General features: G+C 37.8%; 1 protein-coding gene across 3 annotated transcripts in view; it reads right to left on the bottom strand.

Moving 5' to 3' along the window:
• Nucleotides 1–23,731, bottom strand: part of Spata5 (spermatogenesis associated 5) — a 166,394-nt gene that overhangs the window by 51,498 nt on the left and 91,165 nt on the right. For all 3 annotated transcript variants that reach the window (XM_028762990.1, XM_028763005.1, XM_028762997.1), the window contains exon 15: nucleotides 1,962–2,126. In XM_028762990.1, the coding sequence (XP_028618823.1) occupies nucleotides 1,962–2,126 (165 nt within the window). The remainder of the gene's footprint in view (nucleotides 1–1,961; nucleotides 2,127–23,731) is intronic.

Below are 23,731 nucleotides of genomic sequence, written 5' to 3'. Positions count from 1 at the left end.
CCATCCATCCATCCATCCATCCATCCATCCATCCATCCATCCATCCATCCATTCTACCTTCCCACCCGATTCTGGGAAAATTCTCCTCTGAATCAGACACATCAGAGCAAATAGGATGCAGCTCTGAGCGTTCCTATACCTCAGAAGTTATTAACAATACATATACTAAATGAGGTCAGAGTGGTTTCCTCAAAGCTTGATCATTTGGGGCATAATATAACTTAGAAAGCACAGAATTTACTACTGTTTTTCTGTGGCAATTTGTAGATTGTGGCAATCTACACTGGGTATTAAAACTGATTATAAATATGTTTCCATTTTAGATAGAATAAGACATATACTGTATGAGAATGTGCTAGATGATATAACTGTGGGCACCAAATGAGTTTTTTTTTTTCTTTTTGGCCAAATTAAAATTCACCAATTTTTATTTCCGTTTTGTACTAAAGTATGACTATCATGAATTAGTTCAATATGAAAGGCACGCTAACATCCTGCTAACTACTAACTACTCTTATTCAGATTAGGGAATTGTAGTTTCTTCTTCTTGTTCTTATAAATTGGCATGTTATATACTCAATGCTAGGCCCTATACTGACATCAAAAGCCCCCTTTAGAAATGCCTGAGTCTTCTGTCATATTAATTACACGATCAGTTTTACTCTACAGCCATGCCAAAGAGGTAGTAGTAAATACTGCTGTTTCAGATGGGACTCAGGTCAGTGTACCCCAACTGCTTCCTAAGCTGCTTTCCACAGCTGGTAAATTAAAGCAGTAAGTACCTGTGACATTTTTGTTGGTATTTGCTATGATTGTATGAGATACTAAAGCCAACTCTATGGAAATTTGCCTGATTATATGTGTTTATCTCTCTCTTTTTTCCTCAAAAGTTAGATGAAAATGAAAATAGCAGGTAAAAACACATAAAGCCCCTGCTTACTAGCAAACCACAATCAAATGAATATATAATTTCTTATTAGAATATTAAATTACCAGAAAAATCCATTTCAGTGGTATTCTGAAGCGAATTCTGTGCTGCAGTATTTGGTATATTGTTTTTGTAAGAAATATATATAAGAGTCTGGGGATATGGTTCAGTGATAAAGTCCTTACATAGCATGCATGAGGACCTGGGTTCAATTCCCAGTCCTGGGGTTTGTGGTAGTCTATGTAGAAAAGTTACTTAATTACTTCATCGAACTTTATTTTATAATAAAAATTGGCTAAGAGGGAGATTTTCTAAGAAGAGGGAAAATACATGAAAGTGATCTTAGGGCTTTTAGAGGCTAAGAATTCATTTTATGGTCAACGGCAGATAGTCCCTTTTACCTTTTTTTTTTTTTTTGAGATAATCTTTGTGATCAAAAGTAGATCAAATAATTAAAATTTATAATCACTTTGCAAAATTGTTTATGGCATTCTAATATCACCTCCACAAGAAAATTGGAGAAAAGTCTATTCTACCCTACTAATTGGTAGTTTAACAAAAGGAACCAAAGTTCAGTAAAGTATGTTAGCTGACTAGTTAGAAACAGGAGTCAGGAAGTCAGACAGAGTCAGCTTCTTCTAGTCCAGTGATCTTCCCACTGTGCTATACAGAATACTAAAGACTAGTTTGAAAAATCATTAGAACTAGGTAAAAAAACAAAAAAAAAAAAACCCAAAAAAAAAACCAATGAGATTCAACAAAGGTCAAGTAAAGTGTAATGTGATTTAGTAATTGTTTATTTGAAGATTTTGTTGGTTCACAGTAAATTGACACAGGTGTTAGCAAGCAGTATCTTTTGCTTAATGACCATGAACCACACTGCTTCCTTTCCACCCTAAGTTTTTCTTTTTGGGATGTGTGGAAGGTATGGCATGTGGGTGTGTGTTTGGAGATTGAACCCAGGGCTCTTTTCATGCTAAACATGAGTTCTATCTCTAAGATACATCATCTGTATTTTGGGGAATTATCTTACCTCTGCTCCTGAGTAGGTGTCAGTCTGGAGGACAAGTTCATCCAGGTCAACCTCATTACTGATTGGCATTGAGTGGAACTGCAGGTTCAGTATTTCCCTTCTTGTAGGTGCATCCGGTAAGGGTACGTAAATGATCCTGTCAATTCTTCCAGGCCTCATCAAAGCCTACAGAGACGGAACAGCAAGGCTTAGCTATGCTCAGAACTGACCCTCCATATCAAAGGCAGTCAGGAAAAGAGAGCACCTACTTTTTTAGAAATAACTGCACAACTATTATCCTCAATTAACAAATAATTACAAGTACTAGATGCCCCACAATCTATTTCAGGATATAAATGGTGTCTAGTTGGTTTTTGAAGATAGGACAACAATAGTTCTGGGAAAATTTCTGAACAACTGCCAAGGTAAATAGAAAATTATAACATTTAGAGAAATGTGCAGATGACTTGTATTTATTACATGATTTTTTTTTTAAAATAAAGGCTTCCTTCAATTAACTCATAAAATACAGAATAAACTATTTTCTGTTTAGAAAGCCCTAAAAATAACACAGCTATGATAAAGGAATAAGCTTAGAGATAAATTTAGCAACTGAATGTTTTTAGCATTTTACTGAAGGCTAATGCCTACATTATGCCAGACCCAGTGAACTTACTTACTCAGAAAGTTTACTGAACATGTGTTACTCACCAGACAGCTTTGGTATTGAGAAAAGGGACAAGTGTGTAAAACATAGATGTGTAAAGCTAACTGTGATAACAATTATGAAAACTTAAGAACCAATGAGATATTTTAAATGAGTGAATTTTATGGCATATGGCATCTCAACAAAGGTACTGAAATAAGATGTGTATCTTTTGAAGGAATGGAGTAGCATTTAAATGGGCCAATTAGAAAAGTCTTTTACAAATATTCAAAGAAGCTAGAAACATCAAGAGATGTTGGAAGAAGATTCAAGGTAAAGAGAAGATCAAATACTAAGGAAAACAAGTGACACATAGCAGGAGAAAGAAGCCCAAAGAGTTTGGGGCATAGTGAATAATGAAAACAAGAGGTAAGAAGTGAGGTCAGAAAAACACACAAACACACTGTAGAAAATATTCTACCGTTGATGCATGGAAGTAGAAAACTGAGATGATAAAATTTACATTAAAAGATCACTCTTATGGAAAAATATAAAAAGGTCTAGTATGACATAATCAGAGTTCTAAAAAAAAAAGAAAGAAAAATTGGAATAAAAAAAAATCTGAAGAACTAAGGGCCTCAAATTTTCTCCAAGTAGACAAAACACAAATTCACAGTCAAAAAGCTCCAACAGGATAAAAAGAAAGTGTTTCAGTCCAACTGCTAACACTTCCAACTCAAGAGTATCTTGAACACAGGTCACACAGGGGACACTTGGATCAATAATCATTGGAACGTGGTCCAAGGATGGAGTTGTGGGAGGAGAATTCTGAGTGCTTGTGAGAAAACACCAGGAAACAATTTGTGAATTCAGTTTCTTCAAAACACAAAACTCTTCTTGGAATGTGTGTGCATTCTCTTCCCAGGTGTAGTGGATAGGAGTAAGTTTGCTTCAGCTGTTATTATTCATATGCCTCTCTGGAAAACATGTTTTTGTCACCTGTAGCTTGTCTTTGTGATTGCATAGTTTACTCAGGGGACGCTTCATACCCTTCAGAGTATAAATTGTCTGATGCTTTGAATAAAGTTGCCTTCTGCATGAGAATTTAGTTATTCTCATTTTTTTAGGGCCTGCTCTTCTAGGTTCATGCTGCCAACTAGAGTGGGTAAACAACTAAAGACTTCTCAACCCAATACGCAGGCAGCTTATCAGGGGAATAACAATTTCAAAGTGCTGAAACAAAAATGTTACCCAGACCCTACTCATAACAAAAATAACTTTCAATAATGAAGGATAAACAAGGTTATTTTCAGATAAAAGAACAATAGCAACAACAAGGTTTCAGGAGCTATATGTCATAAAAATGGTCAAGAAGCTTTACAGATTGAAGGCAAATGATACAAAGTAGAAGACAAAATCTTCCACAAGAAATGCAAAGCACTGGAAATTAAACATTTCAAAAATTACAGTCTCTTTTCCCTTACAGAAACACTAAAAATATCATTCTTATTGCTGGTATAATCAGAAAGGGCAGTTTCAGTGCTGGTCTTGTGATAAATGCCCACAATGACAGCACTCAGAGGCTAAGGCAGCACATGGAAGTTCAAGGCCCATCTAGAATACAGGAGAAGTTTAAAACTAGCCAGGGTAACTTTGTAAACCCCATATTAAGTGAACTGAGAGCTAGCTTCAATAGCCAGAACAAAAAAAAAATCAAACCAAACCAACCAACCAACCAACCAACCCCCCCCCCCAAAAAAAAAAAACCCATTAAAATTATACAACCATTTCAGAACATAGAAAGGAATACTTATTAAACTGTTTTATAATGTGAGGCTATTAACTTCAAACTTGGCAAAGATTATTATAAAGAATGAAAATTACAGAATGGCTTTTACAAACGCAGACTACCAATTCTTCAAAATATTGGCAAACAGAATCTGATTTACAAAATGGATAATCAAAACCAAGTAAGAGTTATCTCTGGAACCAAAGGTTGAGTTAGTATTTGAAATGTAACCAGAATACTTCATTGCATTGATTAAAAAAGTAGAAAAAACTATGATCATTTTGATACAGAGAAAAAACACTTGGCAATCAAATCAAGACCTGCTCATGACACTAAATTCTCAGCAAACAGAATAGAAGGGAAGTCTTCTTCAATATAAGAAAAGGTATTTTCTTACTGAGTACCTGCAGATAGAGATGGCTCTAACATTGAAGTATCGAATGCTACCCATCAACTCTAGTACTGAAGATTCTAAAAGAGTAGTAAGGAAGAAAGAGGGTCTATAGAACACGAAAAGTAAAAGGTAAGTTAAAAAAAAAACTTCAGAAACACGTTTACATGGAAATTCTAAGATAGATAGATAGATAGATAGATAGATAGATAGATAGATAGATAGATAGATAGATCCTATAAAACAGTTATACCAAGCCTACATAGTGTAAGTTTACTATTTTAAAAAATCGGCTGCTACTATATAATGAACAGTAAAAACTCCCCTACTTGAACTATATCATAAAACTCAAATACAACTTGGAAATAAAAGTAAGCAAAGAATTCTTCACAGAAAAACACAGCGGACTCTTGAGAGAATTAAAGACCTAAGCAGATAAGGCATGTTTGTAAATTAGATAATTCAACATTATTAAGATAATCATTCCAAAATTTATCTATAGATTGCATACAATTTCAATATGATCTCTAAAATAAGAAAGTGAAAAGGTAACTGAGATTTATACATAAATTCAAGTGACAGAGGATACTGAAAGCAACTATGTCCTTCCAGTACTAGGTATTCCATTTAGGGTCATGTGAGCGTTAAGCAAGTGTTCTACCACAGAACTATATTCTGTTCTTCAAAATAATACTTGGGAGAACTTAGTTGCTAAAGAAACTAGACAGTGTGTGAGAGAGAATGAGACTATAACTGTAAAGAATAGGATGGTAGAAGGGCCCATACTGATTCTGAAAGAAAATAATGAAGGAACTATTTTACGAAAGGATCTTGCTTCAGTAAAAAAAATTCTGGTGGCAAGAGCTTGAGACAGTTGTCATGTTATAGCTCTAGTCAGGAAGCAGTGTAGAGAGAATCTCTTGTGCAGTGTATGGAGCATCACCTGTCAAAAAAAAGCTGTTGGGTTAGTAGCTTACGCAGGAACTAGGTAGGTGGAAGTTATGGTACAGAGAGGATTTCTGGGATAGACAGATGAGGGAGAAGATTTGTCCTGAACTCTGAGGAAGACTGTCACATGAAACAGAAGGAAGGGAGAGTCATGTGGAATGACTTGACCAGTTTAAGCAGGATAACTAAGTTATGAGCTAGCAGAAATGAGTCAAAGCTACTGGCCTAGGCATTTAGTCATATATAAGAAGTCTCAGAGTTGTTATTTTGGGGAACTTGGGTGCATGTAGAAAAACCTGCAGTTACAAAGCAGAGATAGAACATTAAGCTCTCTTTCATTTTTTTCTTTGTATAATGCTTAAGGTGGGTCTTCCCATCTCAATTAATCAAATTTAAAAAATCTCTCCTAGGCACACCCAGAGGTTTGTCTTCTGGGCAACTCTAGATCCTTCCTATTGAGTTAACAACCAATATTAACTACCTAAACTACATACTATATAATTACATTTATGTGAAATCTCAAGTAACAAAAAAGCTAAGCAGTGTTGATGATACTTCATAAAGGGAAAGATGGACTGTCAGTGGCTAAAGCAATTATTTAGTGAATCCAAGTGAGATTCTTTAACTTGGTTAGAGGTGGTTTTACAAGTTTACACATGAACTGAACCATATATAATAATAGATCTAGTTTGTTCTATGAACCTTATAAGAAAGCATAACTAAAGCAAAATTTAAAGACATAGGAACTGTCATATTTGCTAGAGGTTGAGTATTTATGAATTAATGATCTTAACAGCAACAGAGACATTTTCTTTCTCTCTTTGGAGAGACTATTTTCTCTGACTAATCAGTTTGGAAATTTACATAAGAACTACATAATAGCTGGGCAGTGGTGGCGCACGCCTTTAATCCCAGCACTTGGGAGGCAGAGGCAGGCAGATTTCTGAGTTCAAGGCCAGCCTGGTCTACAGAGTGAGTTCCAGGACAGCCAGGGCTATACAGAGAAACCCTGAATTACGTAAGAGGTGACAATTTCTAAGTTGTCATAAAGCAATCATTATGATTTGGCTATAAATGTAAGTGACAGCTATTACAACTGTTTCAGTTCCATAGCAAGCACTTCATTTTTAATTAACCCACAGTGCTAAGGTTTAGAGTCTGCTAACTCTATGTATAATGTATGTATATATAATGTATAGGTCAGTAGCATCCTATTTCATGCTAGTGTTAATAAACAGTCTAGTTAGCCCTAAAAGGAGTAAGGGGCTTTAGTTTTATGTTTGAAAAATATTGGGCAGAAAAAAACTTTAAAGGTTCATGCTTCCTTTAAAAAAGTTGTATTTTTAATTGTCTGTCTGTCTGTCTCTGTGTAGGCATGAAACATATGGGTGCAGTTGCCTGAAGAGGTTAAAAGATGGAGTCAGGTCCCTTGGAGCTGGAGTCACAGGTGAAAACGTAAGAAAACAAAGCAAGTTTTTCTTCAATGCCCAAATATTGACTTGGACTGGACCCTGTTTAGTCGTTGGGAAAACAGCTGTAAAAAAAAATTATTTTCTTAAAAACTAATAAACTCCTTTGAAATTTAAAATTTCCTTTCTAATGCTTAAAAGAACACAACAAAAAAATACAGAGCATAAACATTGCTAAGGTGCTAGATCGCCCAACATATACTTGTGCTCTGTTTAGCTAAAGCTGTTCTAGAACAGTGCAGGCTGAGTGCATGTCAAATGATCTGGGCCTGTAGTCAGAGAGGCCTTTTCTGGTCTGATCTTGTCAGTGAAAGTCATGCTTTAAAAAGAGCAGGAAAGAGCCTTCCTTCCTTCCTTCCTGTCGAACTCTGAATGAATTAACACACTTTCTAAATTCTTTTTTAAAGTACTGTTCTGGGATATGAAAGTAGACATATTCAGAATGATGAGTACTCTGTGAAATCAGCATGGCCAGGCTTTTTCTAATATTGAACCCTTCCAGCTTAAAGTCACCTTGGATACTGTAGCATCTTCATCCACATAGTACTAAAAAACAATCATAGGGCAAGTTGCCTAATACATGTGCACGTGCATAGTTTTACAGACCACATCTGTATATGAGTGTAAATAGAAGCCCAGGTCAATCTCAGGAATCACCTTGACTGCTCTGGCATCTTAACCACTGAGGAAGGGCATTTTACTCAAACTCAGAGCTTGCTGATATGGAGTCTTGCTAGCCAGCTCTGGGGACTTCATGTTTCTATCCTTACTGGATGGAGCAACAGGAGAGCCATCACATCAACTCAGTATTTAAATACTGGGTTTCTGGGGATCAGAAGAAGGAAAGCTTGCTTTAACTGCTGAGCTATCTCCCTGACCCTAACTGTATTTTCTGAGAACTCATTCAAGTTCTTGGGCAAGTTTCTAACAGCCTTAGTGTCTTTAAGTATAAGAATAAAGGGATGCTAATCAGAGGGTTGGTGTGCATCTTCAGGCATCCTCAAATACTCAGATATGCAAAGTTTTCACTTTTGTAAACAGTTTAAGGGAGTCACTGAATTCTGCTTTTGTGTCCAAATAAGGAATTACAACATCATTATATGACCTTTTGTATGTGTGTGCATGCATCTACGATGTTTTTATAGTACTGGGATGGAACACAGGGCCTTGTACATATTAAGCAAGTGTTTTCTAACAGAGCCAGATGACTTAAAAAGACCCCATTCTAAGGGACGACATGGCATTGTCCACAGCATACATTACATGACCACTTAAGCAAATGTGTTCTTTATAAAACCAATACTTTTTTCTTTATAATTTGTACATAAAGGATTCAAAACATTGAAAGTTTGTTGTGAAACCCAATGGCAGTTACAAGTCCCATTCTGTTTTATAAGTTGTATAATTTAATGCTTGGACTTTATCAAACATTCAAATTTAATCAGTATGGAAAATACTCAAGTAGTCCAAAATATTAAAACAGATACTCTGAAACTAAGAATGGTGTCATTACATCTGTAATCCCAGTATTCTGGAGACTAGTGTGAATTTATGTTAGCCAGGGCTACATATGAAGAACCTGTCTTGAAAAACCAAAACCAAAACCTAAACAATCAAAACCAAAACCAAACCAAAGAAAGGATGTGAAAGAGGGCATATAAGAAAAGGGCACTCCTCCAGGACAGAAGAACAGTCAGGCCTTCACCCTAAATCAAAAGACCAATGAGGCACCCACCATTCATGGAGAAAACCTCCAGAACAGGGTAACATGTAACAGGTCTTGTTTGTTTCAAAGAAACCTTAGATTTAGCTACTCACTTCTCTTCTCCCCTAACTCTAGCATAGTAGTACATGTGGTTAACACTACTACCAAGTCTCTATCAACATCATAGCTACTTGGTCTTGTTCATTATATCTGTGTGTTTAATTGTAGTCTTTCCCAACAGACTGCAGACTGAAAGGAATGGCAGAAGCCACATTCACTTATCTGTTCAACCATGGCATTCACGAGCCACTTAATAAATATTCACTCAGTTGAGCAAGTCAATAAAACCTCTTGGAGCAAAAACAGCCTTGCTGGATGCTTTTCTGCCTGCAGTCTTGCCCCTCCCCAACTAACACTCTTCCCCCCCCACACACACACTTATCTACTGCTGTGACATAATACCATGATCAAAGCAACTTACAAAAGAAAGCATGTTTAATTTTTGAGGCTTACAGTTTTAGAAAGTTAGAGTACATGACTATCATGGCAACAGGCATGGTACTGGAACAGTATGGATATGGATATGAGAATTCACATCTTGAGACACAACCACATGGCTGAAATACTGGGAATGGCTGGAGTTCTTTTGAAACCTCAAAGTCCACCTCAGTGGCACACAACTCCTCCAACAAGGCCATCCCTACTAACCTTTCACAAATAATTCTACTATCAGTGAACATGTATTCAAACATATGAGCCTATGGGGATCATTCTCATTTGAATCCCCACCACTGGCATTACCCCTACATAAATAAATGTACAAAAAATTTAACAAGTACAAAAATCATTGGTAGTATTGTAGGTAATTAACATTTAAAACTGTATTATTACAACTGGGTCCAAGAATGAAAAGAACTTCTAAGTTAGGATTTATTTATTTAAAGTAGTCTGGAAACAAACAAACAAACAAACAAACAAAATGGTCAAATAGATTTAAAATATCCACAAATATTTCCTAATGCCAAGGAGTTAGGCCTTAAATCACAAAGTGAAGTTCAACATTTTGAGAAGGTTAGGTTGCTAAGAACATGTACAGCGCCACGCAGCCCATTCAGCGAGGCATTCCATGTGACAGACCACTCCCAAGGCACAGCTTTATTCAGCTTCAGGGAGACCAAGACAGCCAAGGACAGTGATTTCATCTAGTTTTTTTCTGTCTATGACAAATGATGAACACACATGGGAAACAAACACCAGTGGAGGACAGTCAGGAATATGGAGATATGGAAGCAGGTGGGGAAAAATCCACAGGCATGACATTGCACATGTTAGGACTTTTAATCATGTGAGAAGTTTGATTTATGGTTCTGGATGCAGCATGCACGAAATACAGGAATGAAGCACAACTTTAAACAAGGAGACTAACACAGTGCAGGGCAAAGGTCTTAACTCTTCACCAGACGCTCCCTTCCTGCAATGCCTCTTTACTGTGCAGGAGATAAAGACAAAGAAACCTTCCTTTAAATGGGCTCATAATTCTGCAGAGACAACAACGCCTACCAATTAGAACTTGAACCTTTACTAGCTACTTCATTTTCAAGTGCTAGTGAAGCTTCCTTCTAACCAGCACTTAAATTAATTTCGTGATCCAACACTTTGGCCAATGGTTCTGTCCAGCCTGAAGCTTCTCAAAGCAGATCAATCTCATTGACATCAGCTGAGTGTCTACAATGTGCCAGGGACAGCATTAGGAGCCAGGGTTATAATATTCTTTGAAAAACAATTCTTAAAAAAATTTCTATGTGCCAACATATAAACATGTTAGCATTAAAACAAATCAATCAATCAATCTGAAACTTTCTGTCTGATGCTGGGCTTGCTCAGTTCTGCAAAAACCCTATAGTACTGTGCAAGAAAAGACTTGATGCATGTGAGAGCAGGTGTTCAAAAGGAATGCAGCTCAGAGCACTGCAGCCTTAAGGGTGAAAAGCGAACAAGAACAACTCAGCCTCTTACCTTCCTTTACTAGTCTGACATGTCTTCACCTACATCTAAAGGACAGGTTCTTTCATTAAGCCAAGCTGCCATTTACCTACAACTATTTTAATTCTCCCCATTATAACATGGAAATCTGCCTTTCCAAAAGCCACAGAAGGAAGAAAAACAATGCAACTAATCTTTCAAGTGTTCCTATAAAATTCACTTAGTAAAAAGTATTTCCAGAAGGCCGAAAGAAGCAGGATAATTCCTGGTATATTTATGTTTTATGATATTCTAAATCAATATATCCACAGGCTGTTAATGGAAGAAGTGGATGGTGGTAGTGAGCAGGAACATCTGTTCTCAGCTTAGTTCTCTACCCCACTCCCCCATGCCTGGTTTCTTACAGCTCTCTGAAGAGAAGACAATCCTCCAGAGGAGTCTTTGCTGAAGCAATACTGTCTGTATTCCCTGAGCTGTACTCCGGACGATTCCAGTTCCTTTCCCCAAAACACTGATGTACACAAGAAATTCATTTTCTGAGTGGTCTACACACTGGTCACATTTCTGTTTACAAGTTACAGAAGAGTATTAGTTCATGTTCTATGCACCCCCTCCCCATCCCCTTCCCCCCACTGGAAAACACTTATTTTAGTGACCTGTCTGTTCTAATTTTAAAAACTAGATGAGATTGCATGCATCTGCAATCCCGGTGTTCCTACAGGACCTCTTTATTTCTGTGTCCATATGCACACATGGATGGAGATCAGTAATGAGTGATGTCCTTCACTACAGCCATCCACATTGCTTTCTGAGGCAGTGGAGTTTTCAAATTCAGCTGTATTGGCAGGCCATCAAGTGAAGAGTTCCTACCGTCTTTGCCTCCCTACTGTTGAGATCAAAAGCAAATACCACCATCTGGATGATAAACAAACTATAGATAAGTCTGAAGAGGTGGTTCAGTGCTGGCATTCCAGTTTAGAGGACTGAGTTTAAATTCCCAGAAGCCTCAAAAAGCTGGACATTGTAGTAAAAAACTTGGTAATGGCAGCATGCCTATAATGGAAATAGAAAGTAGACAATCTCAGAAAGTTTGTAAGGAAAGAGAGGACTGACATCCAAGATTGCCACCTGACTTCCAGGAGCAGGCTGCCATGATGGTCCCTCACTACAAATATACACCATAAAACAAAACTAAGACTGAGATAAAACTAAGACAGTCTGAATTGCTGTGCCAATCTACCCTGTGCCAAAAGTGCTTTGAATACCATACTTACTTCTTACTAAGTCTGGTTCACTTTCTGGATCCCCTTATCTTTTTGAAAGTTATGTTTGTAACAAAACTTTCTTTTAATTGTGTAGTGGTGGTTTTAGGGGGGTGGGAGGAGAGGTTGAATGAGATGTCCCCTGTTAAGTCTCAAACATCTGAATACTTGGTCCCTAGTTGGTGACCACGCCTTTGCTCTGCTATCAAGGACTCTAATCTACATAGAACTGTAAGGTCAATTAAATGCTTTCCTTTATAAGCTGACTTGGTCATGGAGTTTTATCACAGTAATAGAAGAGTAACATTGGGGTGTGGGGCTGTGAGAGGCAGCAGGGTACCTGGTTGAGGAGACCCTCAGGGACAGTAGGAGTTTGGCTTTGCTCCTGGGTCCCTGGCTCCTTTCACATAGCTACAGCCCCCCACAGAGAGGTCTGTGGACATTGGTCACATAAGACAACACTCTTACTAGCCCCTCCACAGGTTGAGGGTGTGACTACAGGCCACAGAGCCTCAAGACAGATCTCCATATTAATGAGATACCTAAAGGCCAGAGGGCATAATCAATTAAGCATTCCTTTCCAGACACTCCTCCTTGCAAAAGGTATTTAACCACAGGCCCACCCTGAGAATACCGGGGTATAACTTCATCCATTTTCTACCATGACAATAAATATCTTAAGATCATAGCCTATGACCATAGACTATCCCTCTTCTTTGCCCCCCCACCCCCTGCCCGGCTGTGGGGAACTGTGGAAAAGGTCTTCAAATAATCTCCTGTCACTACGTTTCCAGCCACGGAGGCCACCAATTCAACCAGGCAAGCTGAGCAGCCATGACCCAGCCAAGCGAGTCACCACGACCAAGAAAAAAGACTCTTATCCCTGTGGGGCACAGCCAGAGCTTCTCCCCCTCCCACTTTCTGCTGAGGGTCGATCCACCCCGTATGCCCCCTTCTCAACCCTTCATTGAGAAGGCCTCTCAGTGGCACCTGAGAACCTAAGGGCCTGAGAACCAGTTGGTTCCCAGCTGCCTTGGCCTGGGGACCCCTCAACTCAAGAGCAACGTTCCCTATGGGACCACAAACTGTGTTCCCTCCACTCCTGAACAGAGTCCCGAGCCGCAGCACTAGTCAGTCCCTTGTGTTTGTTTACGTGAGTATGTTCATATGAATGCATGAAAGCTACTGTTTATTCTTTTTGTGAATGTGTGCACATGGAGATCAGAGAACAACCCACAGAGTTGGATCTCTACTTTTACCTTTATGTGAGTTTCAAGGATCAAACCCAGGTTAAGCTTGTGCTGCAAACAAGTTTAACCATGAGTCACGTCACTAATACTACATTTGGTTTTTGTTTATTTTAAAAACAACTTCATGCTTTCTATACACATGAAGGAGGTCTATATTTATCACAAAGACTGCCAACAGGTGGATTAGCAGTATATATAAAAAAGGTTCCATTAACATTTTGAGAACCAAACCAATATTAATAACTCACTCTCTCTCTCCCTCCCTCTCCCCCCCCCCCCCCCGTGTGTGTGTGTGTGTGTGTGTGTACCTATGTAAGGATGCCAGATGTGAGAATTCCTCAATTATTTTCTACCTTATTTTAGACAGAGTTTCTCACTGAACCCAGAGATCACATGATACAATTAAGGCTCAAAGAGGCATAATGACTTGACTTAAGGTTAAATGAAGAGGACTGAGAAAGTCCTAAGTGAGTGAAGTCCTCTGTGAATATATACTGCTGTCATGGGCACAGCCATACAAAGACCAAGGCCTAAGACCAATGGTAAATAGGCAAAAACAATCCTATTATGGGCCATGACAAAGCTTTCCTAGAAGTCCAAGTGTCAATGAGTGACCACTGGTACAAACACTAGCAACTGGACCTTTCCCAGATGTTTAAAGCTAGAGAATATTCACCTATACATATATCCTACAAAGACTAGACAACTTCTCCCCCATACTTAATAAACGTGCTAAGGTTGAGGGTATGCTCACCCTGTGACAACCTGACCTCAGCTTTTCTGTACATGCTTTTCCATGTCTGTCCTTTCTTCAATCCCTTGCCACCCTATTCAGAGATCCTGAACCCAAGGTTGCAACAGTCAAGCACACTGATGTGGAATAGTGTGTACACAAAGCAGGCAGTCAGATGCAGAGGCCATGATACTCTATGCAAATGGCTCTCTGGGTGAAAATTTTGCTGCCTAGCATAATGTAGTTATCTTGGAAATATTAATTTATGTATACAGACTTTAGTTTAGGGACTAAAACTGCCACCTGTAACTTTGACTACTTGCCGAATGATTTACCATTTATATTAAAAATATAAATCAATATCAAGTTTCTAAGCTAAGGCAACGTTTTTCTCTTTGGTGCTCATTTTGCTACCACTATCTTCTAGAGGGTACTTTTTTTGAGATTTGAGGTTTTTTGCAAACAAAAAATCCTCAAAGGCACAGAACAAGAACAACAGAAAACTAGAATGAGTAAGAGAAATACAGGTAACGTATAGTGGAAAATTGTGAGCAAATGATGAAATAAACAGGAAAACTATTAATGAGAAAAGGGAAAAGGAAAACTGGGCAGGACACTGGAAAACAGTTTGGGTAATGGGAGCTAGGAATGAAGACATGAGGTAATAATTCAGGCAGCAAAACATCCTTGAGAGCACACCTAATGCCTGTGTTCTCCTTTAGTCTAGAATTTTCTTTCTATGACTGAACAATTCCAAACTCATCCACTAAAAGACACAGTATTATGGGACAAGAAAAAAATTATGAGTTTTCATTTGAGAAAATTAAACTACTAAAGATTTGCACTAAATTGTAAACACCTTGCTTAGGCTTCGAAGCAACTGATGTTGAAGGATGCTGGGCAGCAGCATGCACTGTCAGGTGATGTTCTTATGTTCTCAGACATAACTTTCCTACATTTTTCTTTCTACTGTAGGCTTACATTTTTAAAATCTTACTTTTAATAAGGGTTCTTAAATGTTTTAACTTCCCCTCTAGCCCACCTCCCACTGAAGTAGTGGAAAAAGAAAGGTTATTAGAATATGAAGAAAGTGGACCTGTTTAAAAATAGTTCTTTAGACCAAATCTAATCAGCATTGTCAGGATATGTATCAGCAGTCCAGTTCAGTAGTGTCAGAATAATAAATATGAATCAGCAGCAGTGGTATCACCCAGCAGAAACAGCTAAGCCTCCTCCGAATCAGGAGTCAGCAGGAGCAACCAGGAAAACCCTGCCATGCCTCTCTCAATGAAATGAAGTCAAAGACATGAGATCAACAATGGAGTATTACTCAGCTATTAAAAACAATGAATTCGAGAGGTTCCTAGGTAAATGGATGGAACTAGAAATTATCATCCTGAGTGAGGTAAGCCAATCACAAAAGAACACACATGGTATTCACTCACTGATTATTGGATATTAGCCTAGAACCTTGAAATGCCCAAGATGCAACTCACAGGCCACATGAAGCCCATAAAGAAGGAAGACCAAGTGAAGGTGATTCGGTCCTTCTTAGAAGGAGCAACAAAATACTCAAGGGAGCAAATATGGAGACAAAGTGAGGGACAGAAACTGAAGGAGGGGCCGTCTCAAGACCACTCCACCTGAGTATCTATCCCATGTGCAATCACCAAAGGTAGATGCTGATGTGGAAGACAGGAAGTGCATGCTGATAAGAGCCTGATATGGATATCTCCTCAGAGGCCTTCAAGAGTCAGACATATTCAGAGGCAGATGCTCACAACTAGCCATTGAACTGATAATGGGGTTCTCAATGGAGGAGTTAGAGTGAAGACTGAAGGAGCTGAAAGGATTGTGGCACCATGAGGAGAGCAACAATACCAACCAACCACAGCTCCCAGGGTCTAAACCACCAGCCTGGGAGCACTTAGGGGGGGATCCAGGGCTTCAGCTGAATATGTAAGAGTGGAGGGCCCTGCTGGGCATAGGTGGAAGAAGAGAACCTTGACCTCATGAAGGCTGGATGCCCCAGGGGGTGGGAATTTTGAGGGTGGGGAGGTGGGAGTGGGGGGGGGTAGAGGTTACATCCACAGAGAAGAAGGAGGAGGGGCGAGGGGATTGGGGGTTCCGAGGGGGTGGTGGGGGATGGGGTAAGGGGACAACATAGGAAATGTAAATAAATCATCCAATAAAAAAAAACAACAACAAAAAAAAACAAAAAAAAAAAAAGGAAGCATTGCAAAGCTCGTTATGTAAGCCCACCACCACTGTCCATTGGGTCTTATTTATACTTCCTCCAAACATCACACGTACGCCAATGGGTCTTGCCTCATTTCTTGAGTCTGTCTTGGCAAAACTCTACATGAGTTTGTATCAGCTGATATCACTCTGACAATTGGCCAGAGGTCATGGAAGCTACAAGAAGCCACCAGAACACCACCCAAAGTTTTTTGGTGTTTCTTTCTATGAAGTCATGACAAACAATAACCATTAAACAATGGACAGGCATACCCATACCATCCAACATCATCCACTGTCACTTGGGTTATATTTATATTCCTAACATCAAACATCCATTCATGTGTTTGCTTTAACAAAATATTATTTCAGCTGTGTCTGCTTCAGCAAAATGTTCCTTCACATGTCTGCTTCAGAAAAACATCCTTTGATATAACTGACTTTCCAAAGAAAAAAGAAGTTTCTACTTCATTCTACTTAAGTGTACTTTATGAGAATTTTCCTCCTTGCTAATAAAATTGCTCCTTGACAGTACATTTTTCTCTCCTAACTACCCATACCACAGAAAGTTTTACAAATAGTTAAGACAGATAAGATAGGAAACCTAGGGCTCCCGGATGAATGCCAAGGAACTAGAGAACAGGCTGAAAATGTGCATACATTTTATATTTGTATGAACTTTTATGATTCTTTAGAACTACTCATGTATTAAGAATTCCTGGCAAGCTAGTGATAAGGAAATTAAGAGAATAATAAACTATAAACATTAAGCTTGCAGGCTTGTTATACTGTTCATATAACTCTAACTAATGTGTACATTTCAACATTTCTGGAGACAATGAGCTTGAAAATGGAAGGCATGAATTATTTTTGTATGTGAATTGAAGGAAAAGAATTATTCAGGGTCTTGGCAGGGATTGTGAAGAATGGGATGGTATCTGCCTCCATGTACTAGGAGTCCTGCCTGGCTACAGGAGGTGGCCACTTCAGGCTCCATATCCTCAGCTGCTACAAGTCCCAGCTAGGGTTACTAGGCCACCGGATTGTTCCAGAGATATCCCCTGCCCCCAACACCCTCCCATTTTCCATCCACTTCCAATGTCTATTTTAATTCCTCTTCTGAGTGAGATTCCAGCACCCTTTCCTTAATCTCTCCTTGTTATTTAACTTCTTTGGGTCTGTGGTTTATGGCATGGTTATCTTGTCCTTTGTGGGTAATATCCACTTACAAGTGAGTATATTACCATGTATGTCTTTCTGGGTTGGGTTATCTCACTCAGGATGATATTTTCTAGTTCCATCAATTTGCCTGCAAACCAACCAAACAACATGCAGGACTGGATCTCAGCCTCCCTACAGATATAGCAGATATGAAGCTTGGTATTCATGTGTGTCCTCTAACAATTGGAGCAGGGGATGTCTCTGACTCTGGTGCCTGTCTCTGGTTCCCTTTCCCCTACTGGGCTGCTTTGTCTGGTCTCAGTGAGAAAGGACACCCGTAGCCCTGATGATGGAGGTAAGGGGGTTGGACTGGGAAGACAGGAGGGAGGAGTGCTGAGATTAGAATACAAAGTGAATTAATAAACAAATTAATGAATAATAAAAAAGAAGTACTAGATGCTACACATAGTGACACACACCTGTAATCCTAACTTGGAGACAGAGGCAGGAGAATCAAAAGGCTTGCCAGGGATACTTTGCATTGTCCTAGCACTTTATCCCAAAGACTCTGGGACTTTTCAGCCACAGAACTAACTAATAGTTCTGTGAAGCCTGGCAATTTCCAGATGAAGAGAGGATAGTTAGAAGAACAAAAGAAACAAATTTTATTTTAGATTACTTACTCAAATTAGTTACAGAATTTGCTTAAATTAATAATCTGCTTTTAAAAAATAATAGTTTTAACACTGTGGTCTGGGTATACAGTTTAAAATTTATGAAGATCTTTCAAATACATTTCCTTCTATGCACCTGATGTCATGCTTAACAATCCATTCTCAAACTTAAAGTCATTAATATTTATCCTCATACTTTCTTAGTGTTAATTTTATATATGGTGTTAACAGGAGGATATGAACACATGGAAATTCTTAATATTTTTGTCAAAATGCAAATGTTTCTTTACTTGATTCTATTCCATTAGTTCATATAAAATCTATTTTTACACAAGTAACTCAATGCAACATGGTCATAGTATAAATCCTCCAATTTTAATCTTTGTGTTTCACACCATTTTGATCATCTGGACACCTTAATATTCCATACTGATTTGAGGATAAGCCTTTCTTTCTTTTTTTCTTTCTAATAAACATTGTCATTTTGGTAGTGCATATATCTTATTACTGAGCCTTGAGATCATGGGTATGGGGCATTCCCCATTTACATCTTCAACTTCTTTCAGGAATGTTTTGTAGTTCTCACAACATAGTTATTTATCTCCTTAAATAAATTTATTATTGTATGTTTTACTTTTTTTCTTGTTACTATAAATGGTATTTCCTTTATTTTTTCAATAGTACTGGGATTGAACATAGGGCCCATACACACTAGACAAGTGCATAATCACTAGCTATATATGTCTTCAGGCCTCTTTTTGCCTTTTAAAAACTTTCAGACCAGATCTCAGTAAGGTGCTAGGCTGAGTCTGAATTTGTGATCCTCCTGTCTCAGCTTCCTAAATAGCAGCTTTGAGGCCAAGATGGGCTACAGTTATCATGGCTCAACAACAACAAGAATCAAACAAAATTCCAAAAATAAATTTACTGGTCCTTCTGGAAATCCATATTTTCTGAATTTTATTTCCAAATTATTCATTGCTTGTAGACAGAAACATAAATGTAAGTAGTATGAGTGAATGCTAGCTAAGAAACCCAAAAAATGTGACTTGATACTAAAGAAAATAATGTTGTTATTTTCATTTTTTTTTTAAACTAGAGCATTTAATACAGAAATGAAAGAGAAGCTAATTTTCAATAGAACGCTCTCAGGTATCCATCCTCATAATTCACAATTTCCTTCCCTTATCACCTCATCAACCCACTAACACATGTTTAAAGATCCATTTCTTTTATTACCTATGCCTCCAGCAGGAAGACATGCTTGGCTAACCAAATAGACTTCTCTTTGAGACAAGTTCTTCAGTACATGGAATATATCAGATGGTAAATGAAGAAAGACCTACCAAACGATTTAGTACTTTCCTTTTTCATCATCATCAACATCATCATCATTATCACCAATATCACCTTCCATCAAATACAAAAATATTTATAAAAGAATGGGCAAAAACAACATAGTTGGGGTAAATGACTATACATAAGAGAAAAAAAAAGGCTTAAGTTAGACTAGAGAGTAAAAATTTGCTTATTTTATGTCAAACAATGGCACTAAAAGACAGGGAGTAAAATCTTCTATAGGGGAGAGGGACATGCAGGACACTAGGCACAATACATGGTAATGGATCTGTTTGTTGGAGACATTACAGCAAGTTTCCTTTGCTGAATTTCAAGTTTTCAGGTAGCTTGTAGATGCTATCACCCAGGACAGGATACAAAGAACAACACAGAACTATGTGAATTTCTATAAAGTTAAATAAAAGTTACTGGCTTCTATTTTCTCATTGAAAATTTCATGAGAACAAGTACATACTTAAATCGTTTAACTTCAGGCCTTAACATTCTGTGTTTTTCAGTTATACTATACTTCATCCAGTAAGTGAACAAGAATACAACAGACAGATACATGCTATCCTCAGGAGAGAATGTCACCTGAACTTAAAACCAATATCCCAGAGAATTCATGTCTCTTAACACTTTCCAGCTGTCAGGAAACAATTTATACTCACATTCCTCAAATTTAACATAATATCTTAAATAAAAGGACAAGAAAGAGCTCAAGTTACATTCTCAATGGAACTGGAAAGGTTGGGTCATGGTTTAAGTATTCTAGAAAGTCCTCCTGTCTGTCAACCAAGCACATGTCCTTTTACAGTTAGAAACTGTACTTTATATTATCTCAGAGGTGCTCAGAACAATATGACAGTGGCACTCTAATGAGTCAACATTTTTTAAATGATGTGAAAACCACCCCTATCATGGTGTATAAAGAGTACACTATCACCATAACAATTTTACATTTGCAATAGTATTGCCAGGGTGACTTGGCACTACCAAACTACTATGGAAACTGAACCAAGAGTATCTGATTATGAAGTTCATTGTCTAATACATACCACTAAAGTAAAGTACTTAATGTATTACTATACGTCATATTCTGAAAAATTATTATTTTGAATAAAACTGAAAAGCACAAATATAAGTCAAACCACAGAATAAGAGGATACTGACATAATTATGCAAATAGGCAAAAAATGACAAAGGAAAAAATTTAATTTTCTTTCTTTAAAAATTATTTTTTTAAACTATTTTGTATGTATAGTGTTTTACCTCAATGCCTGTCTGTGTACGATGTGTGGGTACTAAGTACCCTTGGACACTAGAAGAGGAAATCCAGACCCCTGTAATTTCCCCTGGAATTGGAGTTACAAATAAATATTAAACAAAGGATGTACATTTATGAGACATCATGAACTCTCAAAACGACAGTAGAAGAGTGAACAATTTAATTAGAAAATGGAACAAAGCCACAAAGATATTTCAAAAATTAGAAAATGTAAGTGGTAAATGGGTACTTGAGAAACCACTGGAATTGAAGCTATAAGTTATCACTGCTTACATATCGGAGCTTTAAATATCATCAAGAACAGAAAGAAACAAAATTTCTCCTATAGCTAGCAGAAATATAAAATTAACCAGACATTCTGGAAGACAGTCTTTTTTTAATCAACCAAACATAAATTTATCTCCTACCAAGATGTCTTCCAGAACCTAGAAATGCTACCTTAGTTGGTAAAGAAGGCTGCTAGAGGTGGAAGTAAAGGTGCAAACCTGATAATACAGGGGGCTTATCCTAACTGTTTGGGTAGGCTGAGTTCAATGATAAGATTTACTATTTTATATAACATTAAAAGTTACAAATGGAAGAGAAGAAGGAGGTCAGTAAATAAAGATGTGAAAAAGGGGTGAAAAAGATTAAATTTTGCTAGCTCGGAAGATGAGAAAGGAGTCTAGTCAAAAAGCCAGGGCTCTCAGGAGGGCAGGGAAAAGAAAGAATAGATTATCCTCTGAAGCCCTAGCGAGGTTCACAACCCTGCCATGATTCAATGGAGCTTCTGGAGCCCAGTTGATCCTAAACTGTAAATTAAGCTGCTAGATCTGGAGTGTGATGTCTGTCACCTCTCTCTTCCAGGTTAGGAATCTATATAGAAGAGGGGGTTCTACATATTGTTAAGACCCAGAGGTGGTGGGTGACTGTAAGGAAAGAGCATTTTCCAGACACAACAGGGTGCGTGCACACAGGAACAACAGAGATTCTAATGGCAAGCACAAGACCTGTATAAACTCAAGCCAGACAAATTTCAACAAAGAGGGGAAATGGATACAAAGTTCCACTCTTAGCAAAGAAGATATTTGAAAATGATAGCTGCTGGGAGTTGGAAAAGTTTATCAACTATATTCTAGGGCAGGCTCCATGTTAAGTAGTATTTGAGAAAATCAGATTCCATTATATTTTAAAGGAGAAATTGAGTGGGAATAGTGTTTAGGGGAGAACCTAGAAGAGCTGGAAACTGGGAAAAAATGATAAAAAAAATATACTTTTCAAAGAACAAACTAAAACAACCAACTTCACTCTCATCAAATTTATGAGTAGTTAGTATAGTGTGTGTGTGTGTTTGTGTTTTACTCTTTGAAGATAGGTAGTCCAGTCCAGTCTAGACTAGCATCAAAATCTAGTAGGAACAGGGATTAAAGGCCTGAGTCACCATATGGCTTTCCCCCTCCCCAGCCTGTATGACTCAGGATTAAGCTTTGGAAATCAGAAGAACACATGAAACTAAAAGTGACCCAGATTTTGCTCAGCAAAGCATGTTCGCAAAACATACTAGAAGAGTCCTAAGCTAACTGATAGATATTAGCAAACTGATATATATTAACAAACTGCAACATATTTACAGACTATTTTAGTCTTAATAAACCCAGTGATTGAGCAATTCTATCGTTTTAATGAAAAATTACAATTTATAATTCTGGGATAGACCCTGTTAAATATAGATTATTGTTAAGTATTAGCCAATTAATATGACTAAGCTGCAGATATTTCTATCCTTGTGGGGAATTGCTCCCAGAGTAGGGTTACCATAATTCCCCAAATTTCTAACTTGTGGGTGAACTCAAAACAAAGTGCTTAGCTGTTTACAACAGTTTCTGAAACATTTAAAGTAACTTCTTAAATATAAAAATGCTTTCATTATAGCTATATTAGTATTTCCTGATCTGATAAAGAAAATATAGGTATAAGGTAAAATTTCAAATATATCTTCATTTCTCTTCCTTTCAGCTTAATTTGTTGAAGACAGCTCTGTGTTTCTCTTACTGAAAATTAATAATATTCCCCTGGGTACTAGGCTACTAGATTGTCTAAATTGTACTTTTAAAAATGGTTTACTTTGAAGATAGAACATTCACCACAAAACATATGATTCAATATCATGGTCACATAAGGATAATTATTATTAAAATGAAACTCAAATCCAATGATTTATTTACTTTTGAAAGTAACTGACACCTTGTCACAGTTCCCTTGCCTTGGATAGGTTAACAAGTTATCCAAGACAGGCAAAGAGCAGCCTCTGTGAAGAGTACAGCATGCTCGGGCAGGAACTTTCTTCGTACATGAAATAACAGGCTTGCTTTCTCATCATGACTTAAGTCAAACAATGAAAGAAGCCTTTCCAAACCCAGATGGAGGGCCCAGCACTCCAACTGGGTAACCAATGGCAAACACATTCTCAAAGAAATGTTTGAACAGATTGCATATGTACTAGTCCCTTAGGTGCTCTCAGCTATATCAACTCAGGATCTGTAAAGTTTGTTTAAAATATGAGCTGATAAGTAACAGGCACTGCTGTTCTGAACATACAAGTCCCCCAGGCTCTCAGATGATGCTCAGGGAAACTGGGGAAAGCAATGTAACTTCCCTCCTGACTTAGAGTGCCACAAACAATGCTTCTAACAGGACACGGAGGAAGACAATGGCAGCATTGCTTCTGTAACAGAGTTAGATTTCCTGTTTGAGTCCCATGTTTCATCCTTATAGAATCTCCGTACTGCTTCTTGAACAAACAAATCTGATCCTATTTACATCATTCACACATGAAGCTATTTGGATTTTTGAAATAATGGTCTTTTATGAAAAAAATACAGGCTTTTCTTTTCCTTATTCCTTCCTTCCTTCCTTCCTTCCTTCCTCCCTCCCTCC

Source organism: Grammomys surdaster, unplaced genomic scaffold (assembly GCF_004785775.1).
Source record: "Grammomys surdaster isolate TR1022 unplaced genomic scaffold, NIH_TR_1.0 62, whole genome shotgun sequence".
Lineage (NCBI taxonomy): Eukaryota > Metazoa > Chordata > Mammalia > Rodentia > Muridae > Grammomys > Grammomys surdaster.
This window is presented reverse-complemented; position numbering and strand designations above follow the sequence as displayed.